The sequence below is a fragment of the Delphinapterus leucas genome, chromosome 18 (genome assembly GCF_059928025.1).
Source record: "Delphinapterus leucas isolate spDelLeu-1000000601 "Yukka" chromosome 18, BTC_Dleu_Yukka2, whole genome shotgun sequence".
Classification (NCBI taxonomy): Eukaryota; Metazoa; Chordata; class Mammalia; order Artiodactyla; family Monodontidae; genus Delphinapterus; species Delphinapterus leucas.
Window position 1 is genome coordinate 55,691,676 of NC_143146.1, and position 21,788 is coordinate 55,713,463.

General features: G+C 37.5%; 1 protein-coding gene across 3 annotated transcripts in view; it reads left to right on the forward strand.

Moving 5' to 3' along the window:
• The window catches only part of DNAJC15 (DnaJ heat shock protein family (Hsp40) member C15), an 83,961-nt gene that overhangs the window by 7,314 nt on the left and 54,859 nt on the right, over nucleotides 1-21,788 (forward strand). For all 3 annotated transcript variants that reach the window (XR_016388686.1, XM_089899511.1, XM_022574908.3), the window contains exons 2-3: nucleotides 15,043-15,094; nucleotides 17,379-17,452. Coding sequence is in view for 2 of the 3 variants with exons in the window: in XM_089899511.1 (XP_089755637.1) it covers nucleotides 15,043-15,094; nucleotides 17,379-17,452 (126 nt within the window). In the remaining variant the exon portion in view is untranslated. The remainder of the gene's footprint in view (nucleotides 1-15,042; nucleotides 15,095-17,378; nucleotides 17,453-21,788) is intronic.

Consider the following 21,788-nt stretch of genomic DNA (forward strand, 5'->3'; position numbering starts at 1 on the left):
GCACTAAGTTTATTGTCTATATTTGATCAATGTGGTAAGGTTTTTTAACTGTGAGATTTTGTAGGGGATTGTTTCAGGTGCTTGTAGTATAAAATCACTTTGGGCCAGTACAAAAGCTGTGACCATGTGGGATCTTCTCATGATTTTTGTTTTTTAATAACCTTTATTTTTTTTCTGAGTTTGTCTTTAAACAGTGCTTCCCAATCTTTTAAACTTTTTATAAGGTAACAAGTTTCATACCTGTTTCTTGCCCCCATGATATTAGTAATATTTTTTATTTTTAATCATTGAATATATAAAAATAAGGTAAAAATTAATGATATGCAAGAATGTATTGAGTTTATGATATGCAAACAAATAGTTAGGGAGGAAATGAACTAACATTTAGTGAATGCTGTTTATCAGGCACTGTATTATATTCTCCCGCTTCTCATAATAACCCATGAAGTTAGATGTTACTTTTCACCATTTTACATATAAGAAAACTGAGGATCCAAGAGGTTAATTAACTTTCTCAAGGTCATATAGCTAGTAAGTGGCAGGACTAGGATGTGAAACCAATTTTGACTCTAAAAGTCCTTGACTTTTATACTGTACCATATTATTTCTCCATCATTTAGATATAAGAAATTGATGAAATTCAACTCCAAGAAATGATATACAGTCTTGGTTTTTGTGGTACTTTTCAGAGTCTTCAGAAGCTTCAAGATATGTTTTAAAATTCTGTTTTTTTAAATAAATTTATTTATTTAATTTTGGCTGCATTGGGTCTTCGTTGCTGTGCGTGGGCTTTCTCTAGTTGTGGCGAGCGGGGGCTCCTCTTCATTGTGGTGCACGGGCTTCTCACTGCGGTGGCTTCTCTTGTTGCGGAGCACGGGCTCTAGGTGCGCGGGCTTCAGTAGTTGTGGCATGCAGGCTCAGTAGTTGTGGCTCACGGGCTCTAGAGCGCAGGCTCAGTAGTTGTGGTGCATGGGCTTAGTTGCTCCACGGCATGTGGGATCTTCCCGGACCAGGGCTTGAACCCGTGTCCCCTGCGTTGGCAGGCGGATTCTTAACCGCCGTACCACCAGGGAAACCCTGTTTAAAGTTTCTTAAACTTCAAAGCAGAGTTAATTTTATTTCACCTTAACTCAAAAAGGAAGAAAAGAATACTGTGTAATGAAATTAAGCTAAAAGCATTGCTACTGTAAGAAATTACAGCCTTAAAGTAAAAGACCCTATTGTAAGGGAGTAAAAGTAGCTTTCAGGAAATGGGATGATTTCCCAAGCAAGAAGAATAACTGAATTACAAGGTGTTGCAGGTAAGCCGAAAGAGAGAGTTTAAGGGGTGCTTGCCAGGGTCTTCGAAGTCAGTATAGTAAAAGCTTGTAAGAGTACATGATAGGAGATGTGACACATATATACAATGGAATATTACTCAGACATAAAAAGAAACGAAATTGAGTTATTTGTAGTGAGGTGGATGGACCTAGAGTCTGTCATACAGAGTGAAGTAAGTCAGAAAGAGAAAAACAAATACCACATGCTAACACATATATATGGAATCTTAAAAAAAAAACTGGCTCTGATGAACCTAGTGGCAGGACAGGAGTAAAGACGCAGACATAGAGAATGGACTTGAGGACACGGGGAGGGCGAAGGGTAAGCTGGGATGAAGTGAGAGAGTGGCATGGACATATATACACTACCAAATGTAAAATAGATAGCTAGTGGGAAGCAGCCGCATAGCACAGGGAGATCAGCTCGGTGCTTTGTGACCACCTAGAGGGGTGGGATACGGAGGGTGGGAGGGAGACACAAGAGGGAGGGGATATGGGGATGTATGTATACATATAGCTGATTCACTTTGTTATATAGCAGAAACTAACACACCATTGTAAAGCAATTATACCCCAATAAAGATGTTAAAAAAAAAAAGTACATGATAGGGAGGAGGCTAGCTAGAGACACAGCAAGATCACTTTTATGATCAGGGTACAAAATTAAGTGCAGGATTAAAAGGGAGGTACCAAAGATGAGGTATATTTGTTTCTGTTGAAGAATTTGTTTTTAAAGTTTATTTTAAAGTAGACAGATCAGAGGGTTTTCTGACTTAAGAAGTTATTTATTAAACCCTTCTGACTGGTGGGATCTTCCACAACTTTTCTTTTTTAACCTTTATTTTTTCCCCTGATTTTAAAAGAAACAATTGTATAATAATATCATATAGTAATTGAAGTAGGTACCATTTATTGAATGTTTACCACATGTAAAATACTAGGTGATGTATATGTATGTCCTAATTTTTAAAAATTCGTAGCAACCCAAGGAGGTAGGTATTGTTTATCTCATTTTACAGATGAGGAAGCTCTAGTATAGAGGTTAAGTAACTTGGCCAATGTTATGTTGCTGACATGTAGAGAGCAATTCAAACCATATTTCTTTGAATTCCAAAGTCTGTGATCCAAAGATTTTGTTTTAGTGATAAAAGGTAGGTAATAAGAATATATAACTACTGTTAATGTTTTGTTTTATAGCATTCCATTTTTTTCCTGTGTGCATATATGCTGAACATTCTGTCGTATAACTTGCTTTTACTCTCTAACGTGGTCTGTAAACATTCCTCAATATATTATTTAATTGTGGATGCATATTTTAGATGTGCCTTAATTTATTTAATTATTCCCCTATTGTTGGGTATTCAAATTGTTTCCAGTTTTATATATTATAAATAATGCAGTGATGCATATTCTCATATAAAAGTTTTTATGCACCTCTCTGATTATTTTCTGAGCCTAATGACATGAATATGTTTAAGGCTGTTGATTCCTATGGTGAAATTACCTTCAAGACAGATTGTCCCAATTTGAATTCGTAGCATCAGTTTAAGAATGTTCATTGAACCACTCCCTTGACAATTGTAAGGCTTTGAGTTGTTGGCTAAACGGATGCCTCTCATTATTAATGGCCTTTATACTGGAGTGTGACAGATTGCCACGTGGCCCCATCCAGAAGTTGAAGGAGGTACTAGTAATCCTACTTTCATACTTAACAAACTGTTAGTTTTATATTAAATGTAGGAGTTTTGAACATACAACTTCTTGTTGGAGGTTGAGGGAAGGTAAAATTTTGTGAAAAAAAAATAGGGAATTATATAAGGAGTGAGGACATCAAGGACCAGTGCTAGGATCTAACTTGACATTAGACAATTAAATGACACTATTTCCTCTGGGTAATTTATCAAACTACCTAGTAAGAAGTTGTACAAGGCAAAAGGTTTGTGAATGGGCACTAAAGTCAGTTAGGGATGTTTCACTGAGTATGAGCTCACACTGGAAAGATAATTGAATGGTTTTTATAATCTGTTAAAAGACTGTAGGAGATTAAATTGTTGCTTGAAGACCTAGGCTCTGGTCTGGAATTAGGATACCTGTGTTCCAGTCCCAGTGCAGACACTGATAACAATTGCTGTGGCGCTTCCCTTGTGGTGCAGTGGTTAAGAATCCGCCTGCCAATGCAGGGGACACAGGTTCAAGCCCTGGTCCGGGAAGATCCCACATGCCACGGAGCAACTAAGCCCGTGAGCCACAACTACTGAGCCCACGCGCCACAACTACTGGAGCCCGTGCACAGCAATGAAGAGTAGCCCCCAGTTGCCGCAACTAGCGAAAGCCCGCGTGCAGCAATGAAGACCCAACGTAGCCAAAAATAAATAAATTAAAAACAAAAGAAAACACAAACAAATAAACAAAAAACAATGGCTGCAACTTGGACAAGGCATGTGACTATTCAGGACCTCAGTGTCTTCCTCCATAAAAATGGAAGAAGTGGAGTGTGTTTTGGCTAGATGTTTTCTATCATTTCTTTCAGCTCTAAAACCAGCAAAACATTGGACATCTTATGGAAACTATTGAAAATAAAACAGAAACACATATATATATTTTTTGTGTGTGGGATCTTAGTTCCCCAACCAGGGATCGAACGGGGCCCCCTGCAGTGGAAGCACAGAGTCCTAACCACTGGACCACCAGGGAATTCCCAAAACATATCTTTTCTGTATAAAAGTATAATGTGTCTGTTCGTAGAGTACTGTGTGTACTTCCGTTTGCACCTTTTAAAAGTCAAATAGAAATGGAACATTTCCCGCAAAAGAAAATATATAAATGAATTGGCAGGAGAAGTGTGTGCTTGTGTGAGGGGGAAAGAGGCAGGGAAGGCTCATTTGAAGGTAGGCTAAAGTAGTTTAGAACTTAATTCAGGAATAGTGTAGAACTCTTAATTCAGGAAGTTACTGGACAAAAATAATTTAATAAAAGTCAATAAAACAATAAAAGTACAGTAACAAAATGATAAAGGATATCTGTTAGTTAAAAAAGTCCCTTTTCTCCAAATTTTAGATAATAGAAAGAGCTAAGGAAAATCCTTAAATTTGAAAGAGAGAAATTTAGGGCCAGTGAATAAAATAGCAGTGACAAACAAGTTAAAGAAACTAACTCCTAGAACTAAATGAACCTTGAATTGCCCAGAAGACCAAGCTTTTTAGAGCAGATATATCTGAAGCTTCAGGCCAAAGAACACGTCTCACAAGCTTCACTGATAGACTTGACACATCTAGCATGAAGAGCCACAGAGCACGGATGTAAAGCTTGCCATAGTTCTTACTTCCTAACAGATATCTTCCAAACACCGAAGTCATCTTTCAGTATCATTCTGGTTTAATTTTCTAATTAGAATTTGACTTTGAAAATCTTGCCCCTTTTTGGCCTGTCTGCTTAGGGTTATTATCTTGAGATGATTCCATATTGTTAAATAGATGGAAGTTGACCTTATATTTTACACGTTGTCTGCTCTATGTTTGAAATATTTTATAGGTTACTGGTCTAGTCTGTATTTAACATATTCTGTAGATATTTAACATATTCTGTAGATGATCCCTGCCCTCCAACATACATATATATTCAATTGCAATAACCTAAGGTCACCGTGAGTTAAGGGCAGAATCTCAATCAGAATTCAGGTTTCCCAGCTTCTAACCTTTGTTCTCTCCTGTATCCTCCCTTTTCCCTCTTGGTCTAGCATTGACCCTATCCTTCAGTTTTATCTGGACTCTTCTCAGAAGCCATCTATGACCCGGAAGCAGAGTACTTAGCAACTGGCCACCTGTTCACCTAACCATCTACACACACATTCATCCATCCAGTCAGTTAACACTAACTTTTATTTAACCCATATGTATTCTAGGAATACAAAGATGAATAGTACCTGCTTCTTGCTCTAGAGGCTCACAGTTCAGTAAAGGAGACAAGTTTTGAAGTTGTGGTCTGGGATTACAATAGACAAACTGGGATGTAGAGAGGTGGGAGTATTTGAATAGGGGAGAGGGTACTGTTGGCATTGATTTCTTTCATATTTGGATATTTACTTGTTCCTGCTGCCTATCTAGAGTCATTCCATTTTTCTTTGCTGTTTAGAAACTGAGAAGCCATATATATACCAGACATCCTTCTGTGTTAGGGACTGGGGTCAATAATACTATCTTTATATGAACAGTGGTGAAACAGAAGGGTGGAGACATATTAGACTCAACTGAATGAGGGTAGTAGGGCTATAACTCAGATACCCCAAGTCCCTTAGAGCCAGCAGCTTCAGAGGACGGAGGGCTTATTTTGGGAAGTGACCTGGTCCAAACACAGGTAGGGACCAGCTCACAGGGAAAACATGTAAGGGTAAGTGCAAGTTTCTTATTGGCAGCCTCTGATCAAATATCTGCTGAAACCGACTTTCAGCGTCTTACTTCCACTACTCCCTACTAGCACTGACTTACTGAATTGTAATAAAGATAGAAAAATGGAATCTCCCTCAGGTTAAACCTAGTGTTAAAGTGAAAGTTTTTACCAATTAAAAAAATGTCAATTACTATATTATTATAATCGTATACACCTTAAAGAGAGTTTTTAGTTAGTGCGTGCTTGTTTCAAATTTGATGGAATGTGTTAACACTAATTAGTAAAATCTGTGCACTAGATTATTCTCAGCACATCGGTTATCTCAGTGTAGCTGTATAAAGCAGTGGATCTTAACTCCAGTGTCTCTGCACATTGATGAGGTATCATGAGGTAACATGACAAAGGGATGGGGTTACAACCATGTGCCTTTGCAAATAGCCTAGAGGGAATCTTATCTATGATCTGATTTAAAATCTGGTCCTAAGAGAGGGTGTGTCATGTGTCAACTTTTGAGAGTCATTGACAACTAGAATAACCATCCCTTTATTATCCTAAGAAATATTTCTGGCTAAAAATCTAGTAAGTTCTAAAAGAAATTAGATAAATTTATGGAGAAATAAAATATAAAAGCAAACTAGTAAGTTTTTGAGGACTCGCAGGTTTTGTTTTGAGATTGTGAATCAGTTTGTAACCTCTGTGAGGTGACCTTATTGATCCATATCTCTACCCCTAGTACAGTGCCTGGCTTGTAGTAAGTATCCCGATTAAATGTTTAAATAAATGTTGAATTAGTGAGTAATGAACGAGTCAGGGCGATATACCTAAAAACATTAGTGTGTTCATAAGACTTTTCTCCAGTCAGCTTTAGCAGTCTAGGCAGAGGATTCTTTTTTTTTTTTTAATAATTATTTATTTATTCTATTTATTTATTTGGTCACGCCGGGTCTTATTTGTGGCACGTGGGCTCCTTTGTTGCAGCTTGCAGGCAAGCTGTGGCATGCATGTGGGAGCTAGTTCCCTGACCAGGGATCGAACCCCGGCCCCCTGCATTGGGAGTGCAGAGTCTTAACCACTGTGCCACCAGGGAAGTCCCTAGGCAGAGGATTCGTTATGGTAACTCTCCAACCATTTTAAATCAGTCAGTGATTTCACTGGTAATTTACTGTTCGTTAATTTCTGCAATGCTATTATACATATGTTTGGACATTTTAAAATCTAAAATATTCATGCATTGTGTATGGTCAAAGGGGATGCAGTGAAAACTATGCTTTTTGGCATTTTTGAGAAATATAATCTAAAGTTGTCATGAATTTTTAAAAACTTAATTAAATACCATTGGCCAATAACACATAAATTAGTTATATGTGTACATATCATCTTTGTTTTCTGTGGTGACTATGATGAGATTGTTAAAAACTGAATTTCCAAATTTGGTGTGAATGGAATTTTTCTATTTTTCTTATATAGACCACTTTCCCCAAACACTGGTCTGGACCAGTTGTAAAAGAATTAGTTGGTAGAATTTTTAATTGATTTGTAACTGTATTAGTTTTTAGGTATATATGTGCACATATATACCTTTTTTATAGAAAGATCAACTAGTTATAAATACGTGCTCACATAATTTTATATAGAAAAAATGTATCTAAGAATTTATTTAGATCTTCTGCAGGCCTAGAAAGTGTTAGCTGCTTTTCTAACCATCAGAACCTTCAAAGAAAATGTTTCAAAACTAAAACTTCCTGAAGGCAGCCTTGTGGATGTTTAAAACAACAACAACAAAAATACCTTGTATGGCATCCACATTTACCATCTGCTGGCTCCTACATATGTTTGACACCTATGGCCATTTTAGCTTAGGCCAGAGTACAGGTGTATACATATCTTTCTTTTTAAATCACACTGCCTGTCTTATTTTCAGCCCATATTCTAATTTCCCTAAGTCAAAAAAGTAGCAACATTTCCCTAGTTTCTGTAAAAACACAGATGTAACGTGACATCAGTCTAGTTGCATGAGCAATCATAGACATTTAACCTGGTTATTGCCTAATTGGTAGACAATGACAGTACTTATGGTACTAGCACTATGCCTCACTCTCCATTTTGCTTTTAAATTGTCTTTTCAGTGTCGTTTTTGTTCTGTTACTGGCAATTTAGTTTTAAAGCATCATTGTTTATAAAAACATTCAGAATAAAAATTGAAGCACATCATTGTGCTTGACATAGATCAAATATGGTGTTACGTATATAAAAGAAATAAAATAGATACTGTTAGCCTGAAGGTACAACACTGAAGTTTAAGTAAATGTGAAATAGCATAGTGATAAAGCATATGTGAAATTTTTTTCAACAGTAGTCAAATAGAGAAGATGTTGATGGAATTCTCTGATATTTACACAGTTATGCCAAATGAACCATGGGCTTTTGTTTTTTAAAGCCCCAGTATGCTTTAGATGTTATTTTACTTTAAAAAAATTTAAGGTCAGATAAAGGTATGGCTGAGAGTTCTGCGTGAACTACTTGCTCAGATTTCAGATGGATTTTCCTGTGCTTCCTGTCTTCTGTATTTGCAACTAGATGATCTTTTTTTTCTGTTTGGGTCATTCATGTATGTGGAGAGTTGGTGGAATTTGTTGTTTTAGAGCTCTCTAAATTTGTGTCTGAAAAAAAAAAAGTACAAATGACTTCCTAGTGACTGAAAAACAGGTAGTAGATAAATATTTTTCTCTAGGAAACGAATAATATTCTTATTCTGGACCGTTTGAGGTTAAAGTTTTATCTTATTTGCTTATCTCTCTGACAGTATTTCCATAGAAAACTTCATGCAGAGGACCTTTATTCTTATTACAGAGTACAGGAATCTGGTAGCGCAGGACGCATAATAGTTTTAAAATTTCAAGTTGAGTTCTACTTCCAAATAGATTTTTGTTATCAGTTGTTTATGCTCAAAAGGTATAAACTATTTTAATGTCAAATTAATTGAAAATACTATTAAAGAGGTAAATCAGATACAGTCCCCTTCCAATAAGTAATTTAATTCCAATAAGAAATGAGTTGTTGATTAGCTATGCTAATACTTTGTCCATTTTCAGTGTGGATGAGTAAGACTTGATTGCACAGTTTGGGGTCATTTATTGAACATTCTTATTTGCTCCAATGATCTACCTAATTTGGGTTTGTTTTTAAAGGTTGCAAGGCATTTAGTGTTTATCTTTCTATAAAGTTAGTCTTCAGAAATAGAGATTAATTCTGGCATTAGCATTATTTTTCTTATTGTACTATTGTTGAATGAATGAGAAATGAAATATAAATGGCAGATCTTCTGATATGCTCTAGGAACTCAAAGTAAATGAAACACCCTTCTTATTTCAGTGGGCATTTGTTTATTTTTAATTTTAATTTTTTTTCTTATATGTTTTGGCTGCGTTGGGTCTTCGTTGCTGCGCGTGGGCTTCCTCTAGTTGTGGCGAGTGGGGGCCACTCTTCGTTGCGGTGCGTGGGTTTCTCATTGCAGTGGCTTCTCTTGTGGAGCACGGGCCCTAGAGTGCGCGGGCTTCAGTAGTTGTGGCGCATGGGTTTCAGTACTTGCAGCGCACAGGCTCTAGAGCACAGGCTCAGTAGTGTGGCGCACGGGTTTAGTTGCTCTGCGGCACGTGGAATCTTCCTGGACCAGGGATCCAACTCATGTCCCCTGCATTGGCAGGCAGATTCTTAACCACTGTGCAACCAGGGAAGTCCACATTTATTTTTAAAAATTTATTTAATTAATTAATTTAATTAATTTATTTTTGGCTGTGTTGGGTCTTTGTTGCTGCACGTGGGCTTTTTCTAGTTGTGGTGAGCAGGGGCTACTCTTCGTTTCAGTGCGCGGGCTTCTCATTGCAGTGACTTCTCTTGTTGCGGAGCATGGGCTCTAGGCACACGGGCTTCAGTAGTTGTAGCTCATGGGCTCTAGAGTGCAGGCTTGGTAGTGGCACTCAGGCTTAGCTGCTCCACGGCACGTGGGATCTTCCCAGACCAGGGATCCAACCGGTGTCCCCTGAATTGGCAGGTGGACTCTCAGCCACTGCGCCATGAGGGAAGCCCCCCATTTATTTATTTCTTAGAGGTTCTCATGTTGGGGTTTGTGAGCTGAAGGGCTTCAGGGAAACCCATGGATTCCCTCAAATTATATACAAAAATATTTGTGCTTTTCTAGGGTGTATATATATATTTGCGCTTTTCTAAGGTGTTGATCCATAGAGTTCATCAGATTTTTTTAAAAGCTCTTGCTATCTAGAAAAGCTTAAGGAGACAGAACACATCTAAGCATACATTAGTGAAATAAATGTGATAGGTTAAAAATAAAGATCTTTGGGAGATTAGCATAAACGTTGGAGGCTCACCATGTTTAGCATCCTGTAGAGGACCCATTTGATATAGGCCTTTGCCTTGTTGTGTATAGTGACTGGTGTACAGTCATGCTTGTATCATTGAGGGTCCTGGTAGTAATGGATGGTTTTTTGGAACATAGTTTAATGAAGGGATTATTTGCAGAGTTGTGGGCATAGTTTAAAGTAACCAAAAAGGGATGATGAATCACCCAGGGACTAGCACCAGTTGGAAACAGTTATCCACTCAGGCAAAGAGGCAAGGGGTTGGGAACTATGCTCCAGAACCCAGTGAGAGTTACAGGTATGGAAGAGGAGCCACTCAACAAGAGCCATGGCCAAAGAGAAAATATAGCAGGGAATACGTTGTACTATTGTTTCTACCTCCTTCCACTCTTTGCTTTTCTGCTGATGCTTCCTGTTGGGAAAAAGTCTCACGTGCATAGCCTTTCAACCCCTCTTGGCCTCGTAAGAATGGGTCTCGGACTTGGAACACTTGGAGCTCACACAACCTGTACTTTGTGGGATTATCGTCCCCTGTTTCAGGCTTGCCCTCAGCTTTCAGTATTTCAGACTCTAGGGATAGTGTGGGATAAAGAGAGGGAGGGTGCTTGTGGGCCAATTTCCCTTTGTCAGGTGGCTGGCAGCCGCTAGCCGTATGAGACTAGTGCACATGACTGGAGCTGATCTTACTCTGTCTCTTCTCTATATGAGTAAATCATTGTTCTGCCTAGTGCTTGACTGTTGTGTTTTCCTTCACAACCTTGATACCAAGATATAATGGGCAGAAATGTATAGAGTCCTTTTCTGGGATTGGTAACCAGTGCATGGTGTTCTGTTCAACACTTCCTCTCATTGGCAAAACCCAACCAGAAGCGAGAGAGGGCAAGCGAGGACTGGATAATGTAGTCTTTTGAGAAGGGTGGAAAATGAATCTGGAGAGACAAGGGGAGAATAATCATCAGAGTACTCAATACTTAATTTGTTAAATTAAATTGAATTTTTAATTGTTAAACACAATTGAGCCTTACGTACTGTTAGATTAAAGTGAAAAATGATCAAATGTCTGATGATTTAATGTTTCTGATATAAATACCTTGACATAAAAATCTCTTTAGAATAATGAGGCAACTGTTTGTCTCATATATATATATTTGAATAGTAGAAATAATAAAAATGATGCAATAATCAACCTATAAAATTGTGAAATTAAAATAACTCAACTTTTCAAGACTTTATGTTTTTCAAATATGCGTTTTTCAAAATGTGAAAATTTGGATTATCTAACCTAGAGAAGACCAATTCATTTTCCACAGCCTACCTCAAAAACCACTCCTGTGAGTTGTCTTTTACTTGGACAAATTTAAGAGTTTATGAAACATTGTTCGTATTTCTGTTACACCACTTACATTCCTAATAGCTAGTTATTCTTATTGATAACATTAAAGTGGTTCACGTTTACTGCCTGTTTACTATGTGCCAAGCCACTGTGCTAAGTCCTTTACATACGTTATTAATATTATCCTCAGAATAACCCTAGAAGTGTAGATATTATTGCTTGGTGCTTGATGCATCGGTGGATAGAACAAATTTCACAAAGGCCAGAGATCTTTATATTCTTGTATTAATATTTCTACAACATTTTGGTTTGGTGTTTATTGTTAGTATTCATATGTTTATTAGCCATTTAGATTTTTTTCTATGAAGTCCCTGACCCACTCTTTTTTTTTTTAATATTTTATTTATTTATTTATTTATGGCTGTGTTGGGTCTTAGTTGTGACACACGGGATCTTCAATGTGGCATGCGGGATCTTTCATTGCAGCATGTGGGCTCTTTGTTGTGGCACGTGGGCTTAGTTGCCCCGGCATGTGGGATCTTAGTTCCCCTACCAGGGATCAAACCCATGTCTCCTGTATTGGAAGGCGGATTCTTTACCACTGGACCCACCAGGGAAATCCCTCTGGACTCTTTTGTTCATTTTCTACTGGATCATCTGTCTTTTTCTTTTCTTTTTTTTTTCTTTTGCGCTACGCGGGCCTCTCACTGTTGTGGCCTCTCCCATTGCGGAGCACAGGCTCCGGACGCGCAGGCTCAGCAGCCATGGCGCATGGGCCCAGCCGCTGTGCGGCATGTAGGATCTTCCCGGACCGGGGCATGAACCCGTGTCCCCTTCATCGGCAGGCGGACTCTCAACCACTGCGCCACCAGGGAAGCCCCATCTGTCTTTTTAATGTGGAGGAATTCTCTGTATTTTGGGGCATGTGCTCATCGTTATGTGTTGCAAATGACTTCTCCCATTCTGTGGCTGGTTCAAGCTGAAATATTAAGAATACGTCAGATCTTGATAGCAAAGATAAATATTTCTGGTCAGATGAAAGAATAAACAAGTTTATGAGGAAGGAAAATAAATTCACACATGAAAACAGTTGAGTACTTTTTTAAAAATAAATTTATTTATTTATGGCTGAGTTGGGTCTTCGTTGCTGCGTGCAGGCTTTGTCTAGTTGCGGTGAGCGGGGGCTACTCTTCGTTGCGGTGCGCAGGCTTCTCATTGCAGTGGCTTCTCTTGATGCAGAGCATGGGCTCTAGGCGCATGGGCTTCAGTAGTTGTGGTGCCCTGGCTCAGTAGTTGTGGCTCGCAGGCTCAGTAGTTGTGGCACACGGGCTTTGTTGCTCTGCGGCATGTGGGATCTTCCCAGACCAGGGCTCGAACCCGTGTCCCATGCATTGGCAGGTGGATTCTTAACCACTGTGCCACCAGGGAAGCCCCAGTTGAGTACTTTGGTTGGACTGAGGATCCTTAAAGTGAACCAATGGAAAATAAGACTGGAAAACTCAAAATATGTAGCCCCTGGGAAGCTCTAGAAAATGGCAGAAATATACCTCAACAGAACATCTTCTTGAAATCAATACTCATTTCCCTTCAGTTCAGGAGTAATTACATCTAGACAACCTGAAGGGAACCTCAAAGACTGTTTGGCCTCTTGCTAGCTAGCTCTAGGCTTGTCCTTCTCTGCCAGGGAAAGAATCTTCCCTTACTGAGATTGCCCTAGTGCTCTGCCTGGTGAAAAGGTGAATCTTAGAACTGGAGCTTAGGACTTCCCTGGTGGCGCAGTGGCTAAGAATCCACCTGCCAATGCAGGAGACACGGGTTCCAGCCCTGGTCCAGGAAGATCCCACCTGCTGCAGAGCAACTAAGCCTGTGCACCACAACTACTGAGCATGCAGTCTAGAACCTGTGAGCCACAACTACTGAGCCCACATGCCACAACTACTGAAGCCCACACGCGTAGAGCCTGTGCTCCGCAATAAGAGAAGCCACCGCAGTGAGAAGCCCGCACGCTGCAGCGAAGAGTAGATCCCGCTCACCAGAACTAGAGAAAGCCCACGTGCAGCAACGAAGACTCAGTGAAGCAAAATAAATAAATAAATTTATTAAAAAAAAAAAGTCTAACTCTTTAAAAAAAAGGAACTGGAACTGAGGAGGGGAAACCTAGATGAACTTTCCTCATCTTGTCTATGAAGAGCTCTAGACTTCTAAGAGAGAGTTACTGGGTGTTAAAGTTAGAGCACCTTCATACAGTTGGCCTTTGTGTCTTGATGTTTGTCTTTATAGAGTCTCCTCTTGAAGACTTGGGGCTTTGATTTCCTAAGATTTGCATTCCTTACAGAACTTGAAAACTGATGGCTATAGGGCTTTTCGGTTTTACTATCCATCTAGTCTCAGCCTCCATCTTATGATTTCTTTTGTACTGTTGTCAAATGACTCCATTCTATTCCCTAGTGAGATTATTGTAGCTTTTTTTTTAGTTTTTGGATCTTATGGGTTTGCCTCTTTCACCACTAATCAGACAGAAACTGTTTCTGTAGTGTCTCTCCTTAATTCTGATTCCATCAAAATTTGATTTGGCTGCAAGTACCTGAAAACTGAAAATAGTAGTAGTATCTTAGGAAGACAATTTTATTTTTATCTCATGTAAATAGAAGCAGTCCAGGGGTGCTGTGGCAGCTACATGATCATCCAGGATGCGGTCTCCTTTCATCTCATTGTTCTTCCTCCCTTATCCGACATGGCAGCTCCTGGTATAATGTCTACATTGCAGCCAGCAGGAAGGAGGAATGGAAAGGGAGAAGGACATTCCACCGTCCCATGAAGGACTTCTCTGAGGCTGCACACACCACTCTGCTTATATCTTATAAGCCAACACTTAGTAAACATAGCTGTACCTAAGTCTAAGGCGGGGCTTGGAAATATGTGTCTGGCTAAAAATAGGAATTTTGATCCTGTAGAAGAAGGGGAAAATGGATCTTGGGGGGCAACCGTTGATCTTTGCTACATAAAACCTTTTTCTGTTGTGACAAATATTTTCCCAAGGTGGTTCAGGAGAAAAGCATAGACTGATATGGAGTATATAACTAATTTAAAATTTATCAGGATGAGCTCATAACTTTAAATTCTGAATTCTTGGCTCTTACTGTAAAATTTTTACATTGGTCTAGAAAGGTAGAAATAAGCTAGCTCTTAAGTTATTCATCACTTGTACTAATTTTTCGCAGTTTGACTTCTTTTCTAAACATGGATACATTTTATCAAGTTTTTTAAATATAGCAGAGTCCATTGAGCATTGCATATGTAAATGAGGAGGAAATATTTACCTTTTAGCTTTATAGAAGATAAATACATTAAACCCACTATTAAGAATAGTCTATAGAAAACATTTTAGCAATAGGTAACATAAAAGCTCTTGATTAGAACAAATTCAAATACATGGAAATTAAATGAAATCTAGAATTATTTTAATTCACTGAAAATTAGCTGTAATCCTGAAGATTAAAAAAAATTCTACACCACAGAGCTTGAGGAAAATGTGTTATTAATCATAATTATTCTCATTATTTTAAATGATTTACTTTAAAAACCCAGTATGTAACACTATAAGTGATAATCATTTTTTCCTCCATAGGCAAGAAGTTTGATAGCTGTGGGACTGGGTATTGCAGCTCTTGGATTTGCAGGTAAGATAAATAAAGGATATATATTAATAAATGTTGCAGGAGAAATATTTCCAAGTAGCTTCTATAGTGATTCATGAGAAGACTCTTAGTATTCTGAGGATTTTGATTTTAAGACATACGTTCCCATTCTTTGCAACATTTATAGTCATTGAAGATTTGTCAGCACAGCAAAATCTAGATAAACTTTGTAGTGAAGGAAATTAACGATACAAAAGCTAGGAAAACTAGCCCCAATAATAATTGATCTTCCTCACATTTTTTTAGTTTGAGCTATAGTGTACTATTAAAAAATAAAATCTCTTTAATATGAAGCAGTGTAAGTGATAATGGGGCTCTTTTATTCTCCCATATTTTTTTCTTGCCGATAAGAATACACATTTTCTGAGCTGTCAGTTCTTTCTGATGAGCGTAGCCATTCTTTATAGTATATTTATCATTCATTTTAACATGTTGGTGTAATTTCTTTGACAAACCCAAGAGAACTTCTTTTACTGCCAAAATCTTTTTAGAAAGAATAAAGATTTAAAGTAAAATTGCTGTCTCTTCTAACCATTAATTTATAGTTTTAAATTGCATAGCTATTCTCTAATTAAATGTTAATCTGAGAGCATTTCCTTGTTGATAAAGGTTTACATTTTTCATTTAGCATTTGTGTCTCTTAAGTTCCATGGATTTGATCTTGTTAATTGGATCTTCTTTTTAGGTGGAGCTACATTCCATTGTGGTTATATGCAGTGAGATCCAATAGAAAAAGAGACATAAAAGATTTTGTTTTGTTTTGTATAATATTTAATTCCACACAACTCTGTTTAAAGCACCTTACCAGTAAGAACTTTAAAATCAGGAAGATCAGTGGTTCAGATTCTCTTGGTTCTTGTACTGTCAAAGTCTTGTGTCTCATATAACTATAGTTAACTACTTACTGAGGTTTCATGAGAAGAGTATCATGTCTGAAAAGGAATTCTGACAAACTTGCCCATAAACATAAAACAATTTTTGTATTAATTACTGTAGCAGAATAGGCATAGTTATTTCAAATTCAAATGTAAGATTTTTATTTGAAATTAGAGAAAGATATACTTTTGCCAAGGTCTTGTTTCTACAATGAGAAGAATTGGTGTATGTATTCTATACATACTACTCTGTTGCCAAATTCAGTTTACTAACTAGAATATTAATAGCAGGCAGTTCTCTTTCAGGGTCAAATACGACTGAAGAGTAGAATTTAGGAGAAAGTACCCCTAGACTCTTGGAACTAGATATTCTCCTCTATAGTTAAAGTAAATGTCCAGATGTCACTTCTTGAAGCCTTTAATTGCTTTTTTACATTGAGATTGCATGATTGTGGTTTTGAAGGAATTTTAAGGCACTTTAAAAGCCAGATTTTATACTGTTGTAGAATCAAATGGAAGTTGATATTTATATAAGAGATTTAGATGAGTTAGGGTTTCAGCTTCATTTAATTTTACTTTATTTAATGTTCTACTTGATCTCAAGAGCTTTTTATCTCCTACTTAGATTGGCTACTTCACATCTTCCTATGTCTAGCATCCTTTGTTTTTCCCTGTAACATGTTGTTTGCACAGGAATGACAGTATGTTTAGACAGGTTACTTCTTATAAAACATCTATGTAGTTGAACTTTCCCAGTAGAAATCTTGATTTGCAAATAATGTTATGGTTAGAAATTGAATTTAAGTTCAGAGGGTCATAACTGGTTTTCTAGCAGAGCTTTGGGAAAAGAGACCCTAGTATTAGTAGACACACATTCTGATTAGGGTACAAAAGGTAAATTAGCAAGATAATATTTTATTCTTGTTCTATGCCCTCAAAACAATTTAGGACCTGTTTTGCTATTGATACTTAGTTGTCCAGACTCAGAGGAGTTTTGATTATTAGGATGCCTAAGAAAGGAAAGCACTAAAATAAAAGAAGCTTTTAGGAGAGTAGTCATCCTCAGTGAGAAATTGAGTACTAGGGTGTTATTGTTTTTATGACCTGTAACATTGTATAAAAGTAGGATTTTATACATAACCATTGAAATTTTCTAATTTTGTAATTATGAACTAAAGCTTAATTTAGTAGCTATGAAAATTATATTAAAATGAAATCTGTCCTCCATTTAATAAATTAGAAATTTGAAAAAATGTGACTTTCAGGTAGATTTTGAGATAGGTATTAAAATAACATATATAAAGTAAACAATAAATACTATGGTGAGCACTTTGTGGGTGTTGGCTTTCATTATAGAAAATATATTTGCTTTTATTCCTGTTACTATTTAGGTCGCTACACATTTCAAATCTGGAAACCTCTAGGACAAATAATCACAGAAACTGCAAAGAAGATTTCAACTCCTGTAAGTTAAAAATGGCTTTAGTTAGAAATCTAACCTTGCTTTGATTTTTGTTTATGTGCCATTATTGATAGTAATTCAGGAAAATGTTTTGGATTTTCATACAAATGTTTGTATCATTGGCAACTTTACTTTATTGATTTAGTTTCTTTTAAGTTTCTTGGTCATGTTATTTTATATCTAAACTTATTCCTGACTTTGAGTTTTAATTATCGTATTCCTTTTAGTAGTATTACATCAACTTTGAGGTAATTTATTTTCCTTGTTTAATTAGTATTCATTTAGTGATTGTCCTGTGCCAGGGGCTAGGCATAGCTGGTGAACAAAACAGACATGGTGCCTGTCCTGATGGAGCTTACCCAAAAGTTTATTTCATCTTCACATTTGAAACTAGTTCCCTCATACCACCACACCTGGCTATCTCAAACATAAAATTATATGATTCCAACCTTGAAACCTATAGGTCTTATACATTCATCTACCAGCATTACAGCTACTCTGCTGAGCTGAATATAAGTAAAAGATGAATGATAGTAGGTATCTAAAAAGCTATAGTGTGGTGAACTGGGTGAACTGTGGTTTGTGACCACTAGAGACCATGCAAAGAAAACTCACTGAAGCAGTACAACATAAACATTGATTTCTGGGAAACAGAAGATCTGGGATAGATCAGCTTGGCTTACAGCAATTTGAGAATGAATGGCTTGTTTTAGCAAAGGCATTATAGGCTTGTGAGGCTTAGTTAGTCATGAACAATAACCACGCTTTCAAAGGATGACATACTATATTATGACAGATAATTAAACTCGGGGTCAAAAGAACTGCAAGTGATTTTGCAGACTTATAAATGCATGTCTGTGATTAGAGGGAGCATGTGTTTATTTTCTGTTTTCCTGTTTATATTTTATTTGGCTAAAGTATTAATAGGTGTTTAGCATTCATTCAATAAATGTTCATTAAGCACCTACTATATACTGGACATTATTGTGGGGAGTGGGAGGTAGTCATGAACCAGACAAAGACACTGCCCTCTAGGAGTTTACTTTTTAGTGGAAACAATTAACAGATAAATAAGATATATAATATGTAGAGGTGTTGAAGGTAGAAGTTTAGGTTTCTTTAGAGAACTAAATCAGCGTAAGAGGTTGATTCTTTAACAGCAGAGAGGAATCTATATTAGATAGGTCCAGGAAGGCCTCTCTGAGAAGATGAGGGACGAGGCCATGTGAACATCTGAAGAAAGAGCTTTCTAGTGGGAACACTGCAAAGGTCCCGAGGTGGAAATGAGTTTAGCAGCAAGAGTAACTCCAGTGGAGTATGTGGAAGGAACAGTGGTAGTTTGGGCCCAGATCACTTAGGGCCAAATAGACTGTGACAAAGATAGCAGATTTTGGTTTAAGTGTGATGGAAAGCCTTTGGAAGGTTTTGAGCATGTGGGCAACAAGATTACCAATTTAGGTGATCACTCTGCCTGCTGCAAAGAGTATAGACTAGAATGAGTCAGAGGAGAAGCTGTGAAACCTGTTAAGAGGGTACTGAGATGGTCCAGGGACTTAGGTGATGGTGGCTTGACATAGTTATTTAAATGTATTTCTATATGTTTATGTAAAGCAAATTTAGAGACTTTCAGAAATCATTTCTCTCCTGTTATGCTGATCTTCAGTAGATATATTTATACCTTAAATAGACTTGTGTTTTATAGAACTACATTATTTAACACTGAAAGGAAAAGAGAGAAAGAAAATGAGAAACATTTCACTGCTCTGTACAGGCTCACAGATAAGGTAGAATAGTTTAAGAGATTATTATGGGTATCCTGAATGCAGCCCCTGCATTTCTTTTTTCTTTTCAAAGGTGTCTCTATTTATTTATTTATTTAATTATTTATTGGCTGCATTGGGTCTTCGTTGCTGTGCGAAGGCTTTCTCTAGTTGTGGCAAGCGGAGGCTACTCTTCGTTGCAGTGTGTGGACTTCTTATTGTGGTGGCTTCTCTTGTTGTGGAGCACGAGCTCTAGGCACACAGGCTTCAGTTGTCGTGGCACGCAGGCTCAGTAGTTGTGGCTCGCGGGCTCTAGAGCGCAGGCTCAGTAGTTGTGGCTCACGGGCTTAGTTGCTCCGCGGCATGTGGGATCTTCCTGGACCAGGGCTCGAACCTGTGTCCCCTGCATTGGCAGGCAGATTCTTAACCACTGCGCTACCAGGGAAGTCCCGGCCCCTGCATTTCTTAAGGAGAGAAAAGTGATACGTGCCCCCTTTCCCTCCCTTTTGTGGGCTTCAAGTTAAGACAAGTGCCTTTTGATAAATCTGGCCCCTTTTCCACAAGTACTACTCTCAGTTTGCAGTGAAACATCTTGGAATATCTTTATCATCATCATAATTATACCTCAGTGAAGATAGGAGTTTTTAAAATACTTCTTTAAATATTAATTGTTCCAGGGAAATTGAGGAATGAAATATATACATACTTTCTCTTGGCACTGATTCCAAAAAGCCAAATTCATAAGCACAGCATTTACAGTGTTTTGATTTTGTAACTGTGTTCATTATTGAATCAAATAGAGTTACTAACAAATAGGGACTGTAGTCGTGTGTCAATAAATCCCTGTCACTCAAAAGAGAATGTTCAAGGCTCAAGTTCCTATGGGTTCTTTTTTCATTTTTTCTTAAACTTTATTTGCTTCTTTGATGCTTTAACATCATCTTTTTCTTAAATCTCATCTTTCTTTTTCTCATGCTTTTTTCCCCATTCTTCTGGAATATTGCCTAGAATAATTTTGTTCATATGGAATGCATGGAGAGTTTGTTTCTTTCCCTCTCACTGTTGTCATGTAGCTGCTGGCTCGTTGGAATCTGGTGGAGCCAGTATTAGAGGGATGCTACAGAAGTCTGCTCAGACGGAATCTCCGTGCCCACCTTTATACTTTCCTCCATACTTTCAGCCACATTTTTTGGTACTTTCAGACTTAGCCAGATTTTCTGGTGTTCTTTTTCCTTTGTACACTGCTTGTTTTGATTTTGATTTTCTTTTGTTTGTGCTTTTGGTTTTTAGGTTGGGGTGGTTTTTGTTTGTGTGTTTGTGGTTTAGTGCTGGAAATTTGGGGGATTTTCTCTTTATTATTGATGTTCTGAAATTTCACAGGAATTTTTAGCCTTATGTGAAAATTGTCTATTTTTTGTTCTGTTAGATCCTCATATATTTTTTCTTTATTTTTTCCTTCCAATGTGTCTCTGCTCCTGGAACTCATATAAGTGGCCTTTCTTAGCAGTTTGGTAGATTTACTTCAACAGTTTAATTGAATGAGAAGATTGGCAGTGTGCTGTGAGCATGTAGGTGGCTTATATCAACAGTCATGTCTCTTCCAAATCAAGGAGCCCAGAGGCAGTCTTGGAACCTCCAGAACCCAGGAGTGGTTGAGTACTATGTGTATTTTACTGCTTGGCATAACTGTCCCCCTCTTCAGCCCTCTGGGTTCAGTGTGATCTGTTGGTACTCGCCTTTGCTTCTCTTGGGACCTACCACCCACAGCTGGGTGCATCCCAGGCATATGATTCTCTTTCTTGGCCTGAGGGCCAAAGTGGTAGGTGGCAGGCCCTTATGCCCTATGCTAATGGAGTTAGGAATCATCTCTCTCTGCTGTTCTGGTTTAATTAATTACCCTGATGTTATTTTTTGTATTTGTTGACTCTGAATTTAGTCAGAGGGGCTGCTAAATTGGGGCTGCTGTGATTTTTTCTATATGTGCAGTCTTACCTGTTTTCAATCTTCCAGGATTTCTTTAAACTTTCTGGTTTGCTACTTGATCCATTTCTTGTTTTCTAGGCCTCTTATGGATTTTTCTTGTTTAAAATATCTTTTCTCATTTCAAAGGCACTTTGGAAAGCAAAAGACTTTTATTATTCAGTCTGCTGTTTTGAACCAGTACCTTTTACTTGATTTTTTTAAGGTATTAATTTATATAATTGACCCAGCTATTGTCTAATTACCCCTAATTTTTTTCTTGGGGAAAACAGCCCAAGTCATTTATCTTCTTTTGAGGCTTTTATTTTTCTATTTGTTAATTTTTCTTTTTACTTGAATACAAATTTTTAAAATTGGACTTAACATTGTTTTATGGTTAAGTGAAATTCATGGAAATAACACTAATTAAAATCATCCTGTGGCTCTATAAATCAAATAGATTATTATACATAATTAACGTTTATAGTTTATGGTAAATGTGTTTCTTCTCTTAAGACTATGGAATGATATATTTTCCTGGTTGTTTGGAGGGCTTTTATGTTTCAAGTGATTGAGTAAATTAGCTAATGAAGACTTTAACTTGGTTCGTTTCACATCTT